Here is a 17,709-nt window from a genome sequence, read left to right on the forward strand (position 1 = left end):
AGCCTTTTACAAATCAAGCTTTAGAAGGATACCTTCCTTCCTTAAGACCTTGCATTGACAATGTTATTGAGCCTTTTGAGGCGGGGGAGGATAGGGTTATCTTATCTCACCTCCAATTTACTGATGATACTTTATTCTTTTGCTCTTGAAAGGATAGTTCTTGATCTTAAATCATGTTCTTGCTTTCTTTGAAGAGATGTTGAGGTTGAAGATTCATAGGGGAAAGTGTCGTATTATGGGAATTAATTGTGATGAGGAGAAGCTTAGAAGTTGGGCAAATGTGGTTGGATGTGAGATTGGCACTTGGCAGACTTCCCTCATCTTACCTTGGTCTTCTTCTTGGAAGTAATCCAAAGTCTACTGCTCTTTGGGACCCAATGGTTGATAAAGTTTGAAATTGGTTAACTTCGTGGAAGAAAGGTTTCTTTTTCTCCCTAAAGTTGGTAAACTTACTTTGATCAAATCTGCTTTGGTATCCTTGTATATTTTTTCTCCCTCATTAGGGTTCCTTGTGAGGTGTGTAAGAGTTTGGAGTGATGTGTGACTTCCTGGGAAGGGGTTGAAAAGAAGGAAAAGGCAAAGGATCACATTTGGTTAGTTTTGAGATCATCGAAAGGTTGGAGTCCTTAGGTGGTCTTGCAATTGGGAATCTTAGGGTGTGAAACAATGCTTTACTAGCCAAGGGGCTTTGATGCTTTTTCTCTGAGTCTAATTCTCTGTGGCATAAGATCATTGTTAGTAAACATGACCTTCACCCTTTCAAGTGCCTGTTTAAGGGGGTTAAGGGTACTTTCTTTTGTTCATTTGGTTTGTTAGAGGATTAAGATTTATAGGAAGGTGAAGTTCTTTATATAGTAGGTGCTTAACGGATGAGCTAACACGTTGGATAGGCTTTTGAGGAAGATGTCTTCGCTTGTTGGGCTTTTTTGTTGTATTCTTTGTCGGAAGGTGGAGGAAGATTTGGACCATATTCTCTGGTGCTGTATGTGATTCGTGTTCGGGATTCTTTTTTCAGACGTTTGGTTTGATGATTGCTCGACATAGAGACGTCAGTGCTATGATCAACGAGTTTCTGCTCAATTCGCTTTTTGGGAGGAAAGGTTGTTTTTTATGGTGTGCATGGGTGGGCACGATCTTATGGGTTTTGTGAGGTGAATGGAATGGGAGAGTGTTTAGGGAAATGGAGGGACCCTTCGGATGTTTGGTCCCTCGTTCATTTTCATGTTTTTCTTTGGACTTCGATTTCAAAGGATTTCTGTAATTTCCTATAGACATCTTGTTTCATAGTTGGAGTCCCTTCGTATAGAGGAGCTCCCTTCTTGTGGGTATAGTTTTTTATATGCCCTTGTATTCTTTTATTTTTTCTGAATGATAGTTGTTACTTTCATTATTAATAAAACCATTGAGCTTACTTCAGATCCTTCCATTGTCTTAAATTTTTATTATGTAATTTAATCGTTGGATGTTTTGGTGTCCTTTTTGCAGGTTATTAAGGTAGTTTGAAGATCTTATGTTTATTTATGCTAAAAAAACATTATTTTTTCTCTTATTAATCTTAGGAGGAAAGAGTTTCTTAAATAGAAGAAATACCCAATTACAAATAAGGAAAGAATAAAATATAGCAAATATAATACAATAAGTACAATATAAAATTTCACAATAAAGGAAATAATGAACAATTTATTATTTTGTCGTTTTTGATGTCCTCTGTGAAGACTACTTTTCTAACTTTGTTCCTCAATCTACGCATTTGGTTGTATTGTGGAGCTTTTGTGGTTTTAAGTTTAGATCTTTGTCTGACTGGTTCTCCCCTAAATCCAGAATTGTATTGAGCAAGCTGTCCCAGTTAGAGTGGTCCGGGGGCATGAATCAGCTACTAGTTACTGTGGGAAACTTTACACATATGATGGCTTGTATAAGGTACTTCTTTTAACATGAAAGATTCTAATCTTTTAACATGAAAGATTCTATAGTTTTCTTTATTCGTTAGATTCAATAGTCCTATCACATAGAGGTAGTACAGTTTTCAATTAGACATAATAAACCACTGTCCTACTATATAGCGCATTCTAGCAGTATTAAGTTTCAGTTACATTTGCATTATTTCAATGTCATGCAGTGTAGTGCTCAATTTATTTAGCATGTTAATATTTACTATCATGTTGAAAAGTTGTATAGTTCAGAATCACCTACCGATGGATTATTAAGTATTTTCATCTGCTGTTATGTTATGATATTTGATCACTAACAAGGATTCAGGTAAAAGTCCGGCACGTTCAATAGTATTTTAGGCCCCGTTTGGGAACCTTTGTTTTTGGTTTTTGAAAATTAAACCTATTTGCTCTCAATTTATTACAATGGTTTGCATCTTTCTTAAATAAAAGGGTTGAATTCTTAGCCAAATTCCAAATAAAAAACAAGTTTTTACTATCATGTTGAAAAGTTGTATAGTTCAGATCACCTACCGATGGATCGTTTATTTTCATCTGCTGTTATGTTATGACATTTGATCTCTAACAAGGATTCAGGTAAAAGTCCTGCATGTTCAATAGTATTTTAGGCCCCGTTTGGGAGCCATTGCCTTTGATTTTTGAAAATTAAGCTTATTTTCTCTCAATTTCTTATAATGATTTGCATATTTCTTAAATAAAAGGGTTGAATTCTTAGCTAAATTCCTGGAAAGTTTTTCGTCGAAGATGTAAAAGTCAGCAAGCAACTCATCCTATCTGAATTGCATCTCATCTAGTTCGTGGATAACATATTAGAAATGATTAAGATCCCAATCTCGAGCTGTTTTATAAGGAATGGAAGAGATGAATTCGTTGTAACAAAATTGTCTAAGCTTAGCAAATCATGGGGTTGGTTAATGAGATGTGTAGTATGGCCAGCATCAGGAAGAAGATTTTTCATTCACATCTCGATGTGTGATTCAATCTATGGTTGGCAATCCTTTGTTAACATGCTAAGGGATTTCTTGAAGCTAAAAATTGATTATACATCATTTTGGCGTAATAACTCGACTCAAGATGTCAGCTATGTTGTCATTGTTAGAAACAAGAAAATTTCAGGAAGCTCTGTTTTACCATTAAAAAAATAGAGCATGATCACCAGCATTCACAATGGGCAGCAACCTTCCCCTATTTTAGAAGTTGAAAAATAGAGCAAGACAGGTTAGTGGGTCCAAAAGAGTACTGAAGTTTTCAAAGAAGATTTTAGCAATCTATAGATCGTTTCAAGATTATTTGGATTTAATAATTGGCCTGAGATATCCAAAGTGTTAAAGCTTTTCTTCAACTTCGACATCATAATCAACTCCTTATCTGCAGAAAGTGCCTTGATAAAATTGGAATGTGGAAATCTAGAAGAATTAATAGAGCACCCAGGAAAGTGGCAGGAGTTTGATCATTTCCATTTGAAGTTCAAAAAGTGGATTAAACTAGAGCATAGTCGTCCGAAATTGTTGAAAAATATTGAGGGTGGATTTCAAAGAAATCCACCTTTAGACTATTGGTGTATGCATACGTTTGAAGTTATAAGTGCCTACTTTGGAGGATTGGAATCAATTTGGAATGAACGTCGAATCTGCTTAATGTAGTTGAAGCAAAAATTCAAGTAAAGAATCTTTGTGGATTTATGCCTGCAACAATAGAAATTTTAGATGTAAGCCGTGGAAACATTTTTCTAAACTATGGTAATATAGTCAATGGATCCTTCTAACAAAGTTAAAGGTGAATTACTTGTTAAAGATTTTTCAAATCCAATTGATTTGGTTCGATTAATTCAAGTTATGAAAGATGAAAGGGTGGAAATTTCAACGTTAGTTCGAAATGGGCATTCCTTGAAGTAGCAGGAAATACAACCAACTTCTCAAGAAACCCCTTTGTGTCTAGATTTAAGAAGAATCAAGGAAACGTTCAGGCACCATGCTCGTCGGAAGATAAGATATCACAACTGTGGACAGAGGAGCAATACACCAGAAGCCCAAACCGGTTTGATGTGAACACAAATATTAATCTAAAGAGGAAAGAGATAGTGATGGATTTACAGTCACAATAAGGAGTTGAACAACCTATCTATCAGAAGGCACGAAAGTTGGAATTCAAAAAAAGCACCTTGTTCTTCTCTCGATGGAATGCCAAAAGTATAAAACGGTTGGAATTGACTTTATCTCTAAGATACATTCTCAAGTCCATAAAGACATGCCTAAAGTCGCCTTGTTTGTAGTACCTCCCTCTTCAAAGCTGAAATTAAGATCAGTTGGTTGTTCGAACTTTGAGCCGCCTAAGAAAAATTGTTTCGAATTCCTGCCAATTGAGTCCAACGGAAAATTTCTTGCTAGGTGAAAAGATATCCAAAGAAGATCAACGGTCATTTTCATTTATTAACCACCATGTCCTTGGATCATCATTCGACGAAGGGATGAAGAAGTCTTTCGTAGATGTTTCATTGTTCCCTTACTCCAAGAAAGGTATATCACCATCTTTTGATTGTGCATTGAAGCCTAAAAGCAAAGCTCACTTGTTCAGACCTTTCCAAAAGCATTTCATAAGGAAGAAGACAACTTTTGCAATGTTTAGACATCCATGATAAACTCAGAGTTGCTTGAAGAAAGCTGCATTAAAGTCCAAATTCCTAGGTCCTCTCCGGTTAGTTCATATATTTTTCATTTTAAATCTTGTTCTTTCTCTTATTTTGATTTCAAAATTGTTGGCTCAAATGTAATCTTTGTGCGAGGTACCTCGGAATCTCAACAAGTTGTCGTTCAAAACCAAAAATTTGATTCAGATGGAGATTCTATAGTCAGTGTCAATAGTGAAGAGTTAGAAAAATCAGATTTATAGGCTTTCCAAGAGGAGGAAGAATCTTATGATGGCCATTATAATGCTTTATAGTGCCTATTTCAATGAGGAGAAGGACAAGTGATTGGAAATGCAAGTGCATCACCCATTCAACCTATTGATAAGAAGGAAATTCCACAAAATCTATTATCAGTGGTGGAAGTTGAAGTCGAATGCAAGAGTTCCTTTATAGTGTTGTCCTAGCATGAAGATACTGTCGTGAAACACAAGAGGTTTTGGAGATGACTTCAAAAGATTGGCTCTAAGAAGAAGTTTAAAGAAAATAAACCTGGATTTGGTTTTGATCCAAGAAACTAAAAAAGATTTATTTGGCGTTAGCTTTATCAAGGAGTTATGGAACTCAAACGACATTGGTTGGGCCTTTGTTGATGCATTTGGAAAATCTGGAGGAATTCTAACTATGTGGGATGAAAGCAAAATTTCAGTTACTGAAGTGCTAAAAGGAGGCTATTCTATATTCGTGAAATGCACGAGTGTTTGTAAGAAACCATGTTGGATCACAAATGTCTAAGGACCTATTGATTGTAGAGAAAGAAAATACATTTGGCCAGAATTACTTTCACTTTTAGATTACTGTGATGAACCTTTGTTGGAGGGGATTTTAATATCACTAGGTGGGGAGATTAATAAGAGGACTGAGGAAGTTTAATAACTTCATCGATTTGACAAAGTTAATGGAAATTCCACTTAACAACGGTCGTTTTACATAGTCACGAGAAGGAAATACTGTATCATGTTCGCTTGAATCTTGATAGATTCTTAATCTCTAATAATTGCAATAGCTGACTAGACATTAAAGAAAGCTGTAGAGTTATTGAAAGAGTATTGAGTTTGAAGGTTCAACAAGGTTGGGATGGTTTCGTTATTTTCTCTAAGTTAAAGGAAAATCAAGGCTGCCTTGAAGACTTGAAATGTTGATTTTGAGTATAAAAAGAAAAGATTAAAGGGAGCTTTGCTAAAAGAAATTGAAAATTGGGACTTAGAAGGAGAAAATCCAAAAAATTTTGTTTTGGAAAGGGATATGAGACTCTCCTTGAAAGGAGAATTGCTATCACTTTATCAAATAGAAGAAAGAAATTTATGACAGAAAAGCAAGTTAAATTGGTTGAATTTGGGAGATGAAAATTCTAAATTTTTCCATCGTTTTCTTGGACGCAAAGAAAAAGAGGAATATGATTTTAGAATTGATCAACGATCAAGGAGTATCAACAAGGTCTTTTTAAGGAAATTGAAGACTTAATATTGGGATCCTACTCTTCTATGTACTCCAAATCACCGGGTATTAAAGTTATTCCTTTAATTTGCAAGGGCCTAAGGTTGCCCGAAATCAGAATTTCATGTTGGTAGTCGGATTTACCCTCGAGGAAATTAGAATTGCTTTGTAGATGTTGGGAAAAAACAAGGCCACCAGACCTGTCGGCTTTACAATAGAATTCTTCATAAAATTTTGGGATTATTTCAAAGACAATTTCATGGATTTATTTGAGGAATTTTATATAAATGATAAGCTAAGCTCTTGTGTAAAGGAGAACTTCATTAGCTTGATTAAGAACAAAGAAGATGCTGTCTTGATAAGATATTCTAGACCAATCAGTTTAACTACATTGACATACAAAATTGTAGCAGAAGTGTTAGCTGAGCGCTTAAAGAAAATTATACTATGTATAATTGCAACTACTCAAAGTGCTCCCATGGGAGGAAGACAAATTCTAGATCCGGTTCTCATAGCCAATGAAGTGGTGGAAGATTACCGTTCTAAGAAGAAAAATGGGTGGATCTTAAAACTTGATCTAGAGAAAGCCTTTGATCGTGTAGATTGGGTTTTTCTTGAAAAAATTCTTGTTGAAAAGAACTTTGATTGAAGATGGATTTTGTGAATAATTGGTTGTGTCTAACCCAAAATATTCAATCTTCATAAACGGAAGGCCAAGGGGAAGAATCAAAGCTTCGAGGGGCATAAGATAAGGGCAAAAGGTTAATCGGGAGAAATTTGTATTATGTGGCATCAATATTGACGATAACAAGTTTTCAGCGGCGTCCAGATTGAATTGCAAGGTCGTTCACCTTCCTTTTTTGTATCTTGGTACCTTTCGGAGATTATCCCAAACAGGTTGAATTTTGGCAGCCAGTGATTGATAAAATTCAAGGCAAATTGGATAAATAGAAGAGATACAACCTCCCTAGACGAGGCTGTGCCACTTTTTGTGAGTTTGTCCTTTTGTACATCCCTACTTATTACATATCTATTTTCTTTATGCCAAAAAAGGTGATCTTAATCGTTGAAAGATTAATGAGGAATTTCTTCTGGGAAGGCCATTCGGGAGGCAAATGGAGCCATTTAGTAAAGGACATAGTTAACTGAACGCAAGAAGATGGTGGACTTGGTATTGAAGGATTGAAAATTGAGAATTCAAGTCTTTTAGCTAAGTTGGGGTGGAAACTTATTAACGATGAGAATTCCTTATGGAGCCAAGTTATAAAAAGTACCCGTGGTAGAAGCTTGTTTGGGTGGCATACCAATGGAAAAGTTACTTGCAACCTTCGTAGTCCTTGGATTAGCATATCAAGGACTTGGTTAAAAATTGAATCATTGTCAACCTACAAAATTGGTAATGGTAGAAGAATTGCATTCTGACATGATCCTTGGTTGGATAAAATACCTGTAAAAAATTCCTTCCCAAGACTATAGAATTTCTTTAAATCTGAATGGAGCTGTCCATGAGTTTTGGGATTTTGCACTTGCGTCTTGGTCCATTAACTTTCGAAGATTACTCAAGGAAGAAGAAATAGATGATTTTCAAATCCTTGTTGGTCTTGTATCTACAAAATCACTCACAACAAATCTTGATAAAGATTTTGGGAATTAGAAGCTAATGGTTCATTTTCGGTAAAATCCCTTGTCAAACATCTTTCCACGGCCTCTCCCATTGGGAAATGGCTGGAATTGGCTTTGTGGAAAACTAAAAGCCCTCAAAGGATAAATGTTGCAATTTGGATAATGTTAAATGGGCTTCTCAACTATGCATCTGTAATGCAAATGAAACTCCCCTCTCATTGTTTATCTCCACAAGGTTGACCTCCTTGCTTTGCAAAGATTTGCAGCACTTGTTTTTTAGTTGCGGTTATGCTAAAATTGTTGGCTTCAATTGTTTAATTGTTTCAACCTTAGCTGGGATCTTGGTAATGTTTTTAAAGATAATGTTCTTCAACTACTGACCGGCCCTAAGTTCAAAGAAGAACCAAGATTAATTTGGATTAATGTAGTAAAAGCCTTGTAAGTTGAGTTGTGGTTCGAAAGAAATCAAAGAATTTTTCATGACAAAACTTCCCCTTAGGATGTTTAGATTTGAGATAGCTTGGCTTAATGCTTCATCATGGTGTTCACATTCGAAAGCTTTTGAAGATTTCTCTATACAAGACATCAGTCTTAATTGGAAGGCCTTCATCTTTCTTTTTAAGTAATATTTAGATGGTTTTGTTTAGTGTTTCTATTGGTTGTATTATGTTATTAAGTCATTGTGTTAGCTCCAGGATTTAGATTGTATTAATTTGGCATTATATTGGTCCCAAGCTATTTTTGGGACTTTGTTCTTGGTTTGTTCCTTTTTATTGGATATGATGAGAGTACTAAGGGAGTGTCAACCTATTTGAGATATCCGAGTGTTGGAGTTAGCATGCAATTAGCAGAAGCAAACAAAATCATTAAACATTCTAATTCATCAATTTTAGTAACTAAGAAAGTACGTTCAAGAACTAAAAAGAGGATTTCAGATATACCTCTGTAGAACTTCTTTAATCCACGAAATCAACTTCAATTTTGACTCCAAAAGTTGTGGACCATCAATGGATCTTCCCTACTATTCTCTTGGACCTTAGATTGAATTATGAGATTCAAAATGAGTTTTAATTTTGGGGAATCTTTGAGGAAAAAGATTGGTTTTTAGCTTGGAAAGGGAAGAACTATTTTTTCTGCAATTCAGCTCTCAAAACCCGATTGCATGGCCATTTCTCAACACAACTAGCTAAGTTTTATGACTCTTTAGCATGCCAAGACTCTTCCCAAGAGTTTGACACCTTCTACTTGGAGGAATTGAGTGGAATTGTGATTCAAAGTGGTAAAAGAGGGATAAACCCACTTATTAGGAAAATCCAATTTTCTAATTTAAAAAACAATCAAATTTTCATTTGTTTAATTTAAATTTCCAAAAACAAAATTGATTTTGAAGTTTGATTTTTCATAAAATTCAATTTTCAATTTTAAATAAAATTAATTCAAGTAGTTAATTTTAAATAAAATTTATTTAATTAATTAAATAATTTAATTGATTAAAATAATTTAATATCTAATATTAAATTAATATAATACTAATTTCACTATCATGAATCCCTATTTATGTAATTAATATTTAAATCAATTTTAAATATTATTCAGTTCTCCAATTTCGTTTAATTTGATAATTAAATGTGTAATCATATCATATATAATTACTAATTTCCTTAATTCAAAATTGAGCACTTCAAATTTCCTCATCACTCTATTTTAAGATTTAATCTATTTGTGAGTTAGTGGGAACTTAATGGATCTACAGATCATGGACTACAACGATTTGAGATTAATCGGTTAAACTCTTTAACCTAATTAACCAACATTCATCAACTATCAGGTCACTTCACCAAAACCCAGTAGTTGTACTTCTCTCACGATAGATATATTGTGTTCAGTTGATATAACCATGATTAGTAAGTCAACCCTTCACAGGTTGTTCGTAATAACGATTAGTTCAAAGGCTATTTTACCCCTGAGATTACATCTTGTTATTTAAGTCCCACTGATCCTCTTATGAACAATTGGTTTGTGAATCACTAAATTGAGTCCTTCTCGGGCCAATGAGAGGGTGTGACCCCTTGTTCAAGACCCAGAGTCAGCATTTAAGGGAACAACCTCTCTACTATCCTTAAAAGCGGGTAGGAGTGGATTCCATCTTACACCCTATGTCCCTAGCTATCTATCCGGTTTTACACCTGAAATGGGAGGTTTATTGAGTCGGTGCTATTGAGCCAATTCTCACTCGGATAAACAGGAATTCATAGTTAGCTCAGAATTAAGGTCAAGTTACCTAGGTCATCACTTTAAAATAGTCATCTTAAGAAGTAAACAACGTTATAAAGTAAAAGGGACTAATATCTTAGTTCGATCTTATACAAACTTTTTGTGTAGAATGTCTCCACTCGTATGTCTTCACATGAACGAATTAGGATCATTTCGTCTGTAACACTTTACAACAATTGTAACATCTACAAAATGGGCTACATATAATAGTGTCCCCAGAATAAAGTACCCACTTTATCTATATACTATAGATCATTTTGACTATTTACGCGAACTTGATCTTATGTCTCCACATAAAGTTCAAGTATTCATGTAATAGTCATGGATCTTAATTTATTGAATTTAGGTTATTTCTAAAACGAAACGAGCAATCCAAATGTTCAATAACAACTTTATTGAATCAAACTTCATCTTGGAGGCTGTTGGTTGGTCTTTGCCATGCTCTAATCGTATTTTTGATATCTTGACATCTCTTATTGTGGGTCATCCTTTTGGTGGTATCAAAAAATCGATTTGTTTAGCTATTCTGCATGCTTTCTTTTGGACTCTTTGTTTATCTACTGCCTTTTATTGGTGCAAAGATAAGCACCCTTTTGATCATTTTAACTTATTTTATTTTGTCTTCAATTGGAAATCCTTCTTGTAATTGCCTATTGGGTTTTGGGGTTTCTCCTTTTCATTAATTATTGAAATGTTTCTTATTATTGAAATAGAAAAGAAAGAAACGACACAAGGAGTTTACGTGGAAAACCCTAATTCAAGGAAGAAAAACCACGATAGAAAAGGCTTTATTATTTTAATGTCATACTTACAATAGACCCCAACCTCAGATATAAATAAGATGAGGTGAAACCCTAATTTAGCAAATATAGTATAAATTACAAAAATGCCTTTAGGGTCAATTCAATGTATTTCAACACTCCCCCTCAAGTTGGGGCGTAGATATCGACAAGACCCAACTTGCTAATACAAGCTTCAAACGTCTGTCTCGATAACCCTTTCGTAAGAACATCTGCAACCTGTTGGATTGAAGGTACATAGGGAATACAGATAGCTCCGCAGTCTAACTTCTCTTTAATAAAGTGCCTGTCAATTTCCACATGTTTGGTTCTATCATGTGGCACGGGATTATTCGCAATACTGATGGCAACCTTGATACAGCTTCATGGGCTCCGAACTATTTTGGTGAAGATCAGATAAAACTTTCTGCAACCAGATTTCTTCACACACTCCTAGACTCATAGCTCTATATTTTGCCTCAGCACTACTTCTGACCATTACACCCTGTTTTTTACTCTGCCAAGTTACCAAATTTCCCCACACAAAGGTACAGTACCCTAAGGTTGACTTTCTATTAGTCACAAATCCGACCCAATTTGAGTTAGTATACGCCTCGATGCTCCGTGTGTCATGTTTCTGAACACTAAACCCTTCCTCGGGGTGGACTTCAGGTATCTCAAAATTCGAGTCATAACTTCCATGTGCTCTTCATATGGACTCTGCATGAATTGACTTACCACACTCACAACATAGGAGATGTCGGGCCTAGTATGAGATAAGTAAATTAGTTTTCCTACCAAGCGTTGATACCTCTCCTTATTCACAAGAACTCCTTCCGAAATGCTTTTCAGTTTGCTATTGACCTCAATAGGAGTGTCAATGGGTTTGCATCCAGTCATTCCTGTTTCCTTCAACAAGTCCAGAGTGTATTTCCGTTGAGATACAAATATTCCTGCTTTTGATCTTGCCACTTCCATCTCGAGAAAATACCTCAAACTACCAAGATCCTTGATTTCAAATTCACCTGCCATCCTCTGTTTTAGCTTAGCAATTTCTGTCGTGTCATCTCCTGATAAGATGATGTCATCAACATACACCACCAACACAGCAATCTTCCCTAAGGATGATTTTTTGGTAAACAAGGTATGATCAGAATGCCCCTGAACAAACCCTTGGGACTTAACAAACACAGTGAACCTGTCAAACCATGTCCTAGGGGACTGCTTCAACCCATATAAGGACTTCCTGAGTTTGCAAACATGATTCCCAAACTTAGCTTTGAAACCTGAAGGTGGACTCATGTAAACTTCCTCTTCTAACTCACCATTTAGGAAGACATTTTTTACATCTAATTGATGTAGGGGCCAATCTTTATTTACGGCGACAGACAGAAGAACACAAATCGTGTTTAACTTAGCCATTGGGGAAAAGGTTTATGAATAATCAATCCCATACGTTTGAGTGAACTCTTCAGCAACTAATCTGGCCTTATATCTTTTGAACGTCCCGTTAGACTTATACTTCACTGTGAACACCCATTTGCAACCAACTGTTTTGTGACCTCTAGGGAGAGCTACTAACTCCCGAGTCTTATTTGCCTCGAGAGCTCTCATTTCCTCCATTACTGTTGCTTTCCACTCGGGAACTTCTATGGTCGCATGTACACTGGTAGGTATTGCTAGAGCATCCAGTTGAGTAATGAAAGTCTTAAAACCAGGAGATAAGTTACTATAGGTTAGAAAACTATGCCAAGGATATTTTCTACATGACCTGGTTCTCTTTCTCAAAGCAATTGGCATATCCAGAGTGGTATCATAGTTATCAGTTTTCGTTTGTCTCTCTTTAGTATCAGACTTCTGAGACAATTCTGCATCTTCTTGATGATCTTTCAGCACCTCATTACCTCTTGAAATTTCAACCTTCTCTGAGCTCGTCTCATCATTTTCTATGTTCTCAGACTTCTCTTCAAGAATCTCCTCTGAAACAACAGGATCTTGAACCTGAGTTGGTTCCGACGCTTGGACATTTTCTGCTGGAACACCAGGGGTTTCCTGAATTTCCTTTCTGAGATTCTTCCTATAGTATGTTATCCAGGGTACTTGTCTAGTAGGAAGGACAGACACGGGTACAGCATGAGCAGAATTAGGTTCAAGACTAGGTAGACTAGGTCCAGGAATATTCGAACTAGGCTCAAGTCAGGAATATTAGGACTAGGCTCAAGATTGAAGCTAATAGGTACGGAGTATGTGGAATTGTTAGTCTCTTCATTCGTGGTCTCCCCCTGAGGATGACTAATGGGAAAGAACGGTTTATCTTCAAGAACATGACATCCATAGTAACAAAATATTTTCTGGAAGATGGGTGAAAGCATTTATACCCTCGTTGATGAAGGGGATACCCGACAAACACACATGTTTTAGCTCGTGGAGCAAACTTAGTCCGATGTGGACCATGAGTATGAACAAAAGCTGTACACCCAAACATACGAAGAGGAACCTCAGGAATAAGACGGATAGACTGATAGGATTCTTTGAAGCACTTAAGAGGAGTTTGAAACTTTAGAACTCGTGAAGGCATTCTATTAATGAGATGAGTTGCGGTAAGAATCGCATCTCCCCACAGGTACGAAGGAAGAGACGCTGGAATTATCAAGGAACGAGCAACTTCAATGAGATGACGATTTTTCCATTCAGCCACTCCATTTTGTTGTGGAGTATATGCACACGAGTTCTGATGGATGATCCCCTTTGACACTAGAATTTTCTGGAGGGTGTGATTAACAAACTCACGACCATTGTCACTCCGAAGAATGACAATCTTTGTGTTGAACTGTGTTAATATAGTGGTATAGAATTGTTTGAAGGTAGGTAGAACCTCGGACTTATTAGCAAGGAGATATACCCATGTAAGTCGGGTATGGTCATCGATGAAAGTTACAAACCACCGTTTACCAGACAGGGTAGAGATGTTTGAGGGACCCCAAACATCACTGTGGACCAGGTGAAAAGGTTGGGTAGGTTTATAGGACTGAGAAACAAAAGACACACGAGGTTGTTTAGCACGTATATAGACATCACAAGATAATGAAGAAACATTCACATTATGGAATAAATGAGGAAACAAATATCGCATATATTGAAAACTCGGATGTCCAAGACGAAAATGCCACAATAAATAATTTGTTTCAGACATAGTAAAAAAAGATAAAAGACTAGTCCTAAACAAGCTCTTGGAGGAAGCATCTTCAGAAAGGAAATAGAGGCCTCTGTCATATCAGGCAGTGCCAATCGTCTTCCCCGAGCTCAAGTCCTGAAACAAAGCAGCATCTGGTGAGAAGACAACTCTACAGTTCAAATCTTTTGTAATTTTACTTATTGATAACAAGTTGTAAGAAATTTTGGGCACATGTAGGACATTTTGTAGAGTTAATCCTTGAAATGGTGATAGTCTATCTTTTCCAGCAATAGGAGCAAAGGACCTATCTGCAATTCGAATCCTCTCATTTCCAATGTTTGGATAGTATGAGAGAAATCGGTTGGATGAGCCAGTCAAGTGATCGGTCGCTCATGAATCTAGAATCCTTAACTCATTCCCTTCAACAAGGAAACTAAAAGATTGAGGGTTACTTGATTGAGCAACTGTTCCGATCCCTATGGTACCTGAATCACCAAGGTTGGTCACTGGAGGCTGTGTCTGAGGTTGTGCGTCCCCTCAACTGATTCACTCACTAGAGCACGACCAGATTTCGACTTGTCATTTGGAGGGCGACGTTTACCATTCGGATGGCGACCATGTAATTTCCAGCAATGATCCTTCGTGTGTCACTGTTTTTTTGCAAATGCTCACACTGGGGTGTGTTTTACTATTCTGCTTGTCACCATCAGATCCAACGGATTTCATCCCAAAGACAGCTGACTCTACAGTGGTAACACCGTCCCATTCATTGCACTTGATCTATCTTCTTCCAATCTAACCTCTGAACAAACCTCCATGAGAGACGGTATTGGTTTCTACCCTAGTATTCAACTCCGAACTGTATTAAATTTGAGGTGCAACCTTGCAAGAAAATCACACACACGCTCAACCTCTTCTATCTTTGAGTATTGAATTTCATCTTGCGGGCAGTTCCAGATGATCTCCCGACATAGATCCATTTCTTGCCATAACAACGACATCTTGCTAAAGTATGATGTTACATCTATGCTCCTTTGTTTGCATTCATGAACCTGTTTACGTAGAGTATACAGGCGGGATGCGTTCTGACGCCTCGAATATAACCGTCGGACTGCATCCAAATATCTCGGGCAGTGGCTGAATAGAGTAAAGGTTTCCCAATTTGTGGTTCCATGCTACTGATCAACATCAAGCGGAGCAAAGAATCCTCTGCCTTCCAGACACGCTCTTGAGGATCCCCAGGATTTGGTCCCCGTCGGTATCTCTCCAGTCAAATATCCAAACTTATGGCGTCCTTCAAGAACCATTTTAATTGTTTGGGACCAAGAAAAGTAATTTTGTCCATTCAGCTTCTCTCCCGTGATCATTCCTGCAGAATTTCCTATAGTCCCAGATAAAAGATTAGTAGTAGGAAGAGTAGGAAACATTGATACCGGATTTTTTGAATACATCGGGGAAGAATCATGGTCATTCAATCTGGCTCCAAGGGTGGCCATCTGTTGTTGGAGACTAACCAATTGTTGTTGGAGTTCACCATGAGAAGATCTGGAATGTTTCTGTCCATAGGTCATGGGATTTTCTTCAACGGAATCACCCATTCGAAATTGAGGTTGAACTGGGTACACATGAGGAAGAGGTTGTCCACCATGGTATTGTGAAGAGGCTACTGTCGGAAGTCCACCAGCGGCAAAATACGGCAGCCTGTGATCGATGTTGCTCCCAGACGACTGCGACGGTGGGTAATGGATAGAGGGCTCGACGATCGGCTGTTGGGTTGAAAAAAACGCGCTGATTTGACCCGACCCGACAGTTGGAGCAAACCCACGGCCGCCTGGAGCAAATCCGATCCCGTGCGAAGTCGAAAGGCCAAACGTGTGTGAAGTGAAAGAATCGATCGCGTGCGACGTTGAGGGACCCTCATTAATGATGTTCGGCTGGAACGGCTGTGTCTGGGAGCTGATCGGCGCACCGACTGGAGCTGTTCGGCTGCGCCGCCTGGGATGAGGTTTGGAGATACCGATCAACTATTGCTTGAATCACAGCCACATTAGTCGTGTCTGCCAGTGTACCTTCACCTATCAAATTTAATGACTGAGTTTCTTCTATCAGGGTTATTGAAATAGAAAAGAAGGAAACGACACAAGGAGGTTACGTGGAAAACCCTAATTCAGGGAAGAAAAACCACGATAGAAAAGGCCTTATTATTCTAATTTCATACTTACAATAGACCCCAACCTCAGATATAAATAAAATGAGGTGAAACCCTAATTTAGCAAATATAGTGTAAATTACAAAAATGCCCTTAGGGCTAATTCAACGTATTTCAACACTTATAAAAAAAAAGAAAAGAAATTTAGAGGTGGAAGGTATGAGCTTAATTTTCCAATACTGAAAGCAAAAAACCAAATGATTATCAAATGGAGCCTTAGTTTTTGCTTTTCAGTTAACGAATTACTCAAATATAGTCATTATCTGAGGACTCCTGAAATATGATGCTAGATGATTGATATGGTTCGGCTCTGTTCATTAAACTTTTTCAAGAAGTGAGCGTACATTGTTCAATTAAAATAATAACTTGATACTTACGTGATTTTAATGCTTCTTATGGCATGAAGTTTATGTTTATTATTCAATTGATTAAGTACTTTTGTATTTCACAGGTTATACAGTATTGGGCAGAGAAAGGTATTTCTGGATTTACTGTGTTTAAATTTCGTCTTAGGCGGATTGAAGGACAGGCGCTGTTGACTACAAACCAGGTCTATACTTCTCTGATTTAATAACTATTTTGGTTTGAAAAATTCTTATGGCTTAGTCTGTGTTAACAATACTGTTTCCATTTCGCACACTTTTTATCAAGATTCTACCGTTAGCTTCATGTTGATTTATGTCAAGTGGAGTTCATTTGTAAACTCCTTTGCATTGGCCCTTGTCTTTGCTTTAGGATAGCATGTATCCTTTCATTTTCTTCCAATGAAAAGTCCCTTAATAACCTCACAACATGTTTTACCAATGAAAAGGGAAGCTCATATGTCGTCTTAGTGCAAATGTACATCTTTCTATAGCTCATATAACCTCACTTCACTTTTGACCAATAGGAGAAATATCTTGCAACTCCTTTGGCTTTGGCTATTGCTCTTTTGTAAATTTCATGCAACAATGAAATTTGTTTCTTAAAAATGAAAAAAAAAAAAAAAAAAGCTTCCCCGTGTTGGAATTTCTATATTTGTATATAAATATAACTTTTCAAATATTTATCCTTTATTGCTTTATTCTTTCCATATTTGTAAAAGGTCTTTCTCCTATATAAGAGGACTAAAATTGCATATATCCAATTAGAAGGAAAAAGTAATTTTATTAGTCCCTGTTTTTATTATACAAAACAAAATTGCTATCCCATTTTACTAGATCCCTTTTAGCTAAGAATGTTTGAAACTTCATTACACCTGGCATCTTTTTTTCTATCTAATCACGATCTCTAGTCTCTCCCTCCGTTTCACTATTTCTGCCCATGCTCGTTATGTACATAACCGTTTCTTTATTTATCTCTCTGTTATTATTTTTCCTTCCCTCAGCCTAATTATTTTGTTTCCTTTTATGTTGTCCTGTCCTACATTCTTTTTTCTCTATTGTTAATTGCCTAGGGTGTGTTTAGATTAACTTTTCAAGTGTTTAATTTGCAAAATAAGTCATTTTAGAAAAAATTGAGTTGTTTGACAATCATTCAGAATAGTTTTTGAAACAACAATTTTTATCAAAAGAGTTTAAATAAAAATAATCTTTTTG

The 17,709-nt window shown here is 36.6% G+C and overlaps 1 protein-coding gene across 5 annotated transcripts in view; it reads left to right on the forward strand.

Moving 5' to 3' along the window:
• The window catches only part of LOC120073339 (histone-lysine N-methyltransferase, H3 lysine-9 specific SUVH4), a 48,403-nt gene that overhangs the window by 17,296 nt on the left and 13,398 nt on the right, over positions 1-17,709 (forward strand). For all 5 annotated transcript variants that reach the window (XM_039026135.1, XM_039026152.1, XM_039026159.1 and 2 more), the window contains exons 8-9: positions 1,822-1,920; positions 16,584-16,682. In XM_039026135.1, the coding sequence (XP_038882063.1) occupies positions 1,822-1,920; positions 16,584-16,682 (198 nt within the window). The remainder of the gene's footprint in view (positions 1-1,821; positions 1,921-16,583; positions 16,683-17,709) is intronic.

The sequence above is a fragment of the Benincasa hispida genome, chromosome 1 (assembly GCF_009727055.1).
Source record: "Benincasa hispida cultivar B227 chromosome 1, ASM972705v1, whole genome shotgun sequence".
In the NCBI taxonomy this organism is placed as follows: domain Eukaryota; kingdom Viridiplantae; phylum Streptophyta; class Magnoliopsida; order Cucurbitales; family Cucurbitaceae; genus Benincasa; species Benincasa hispida.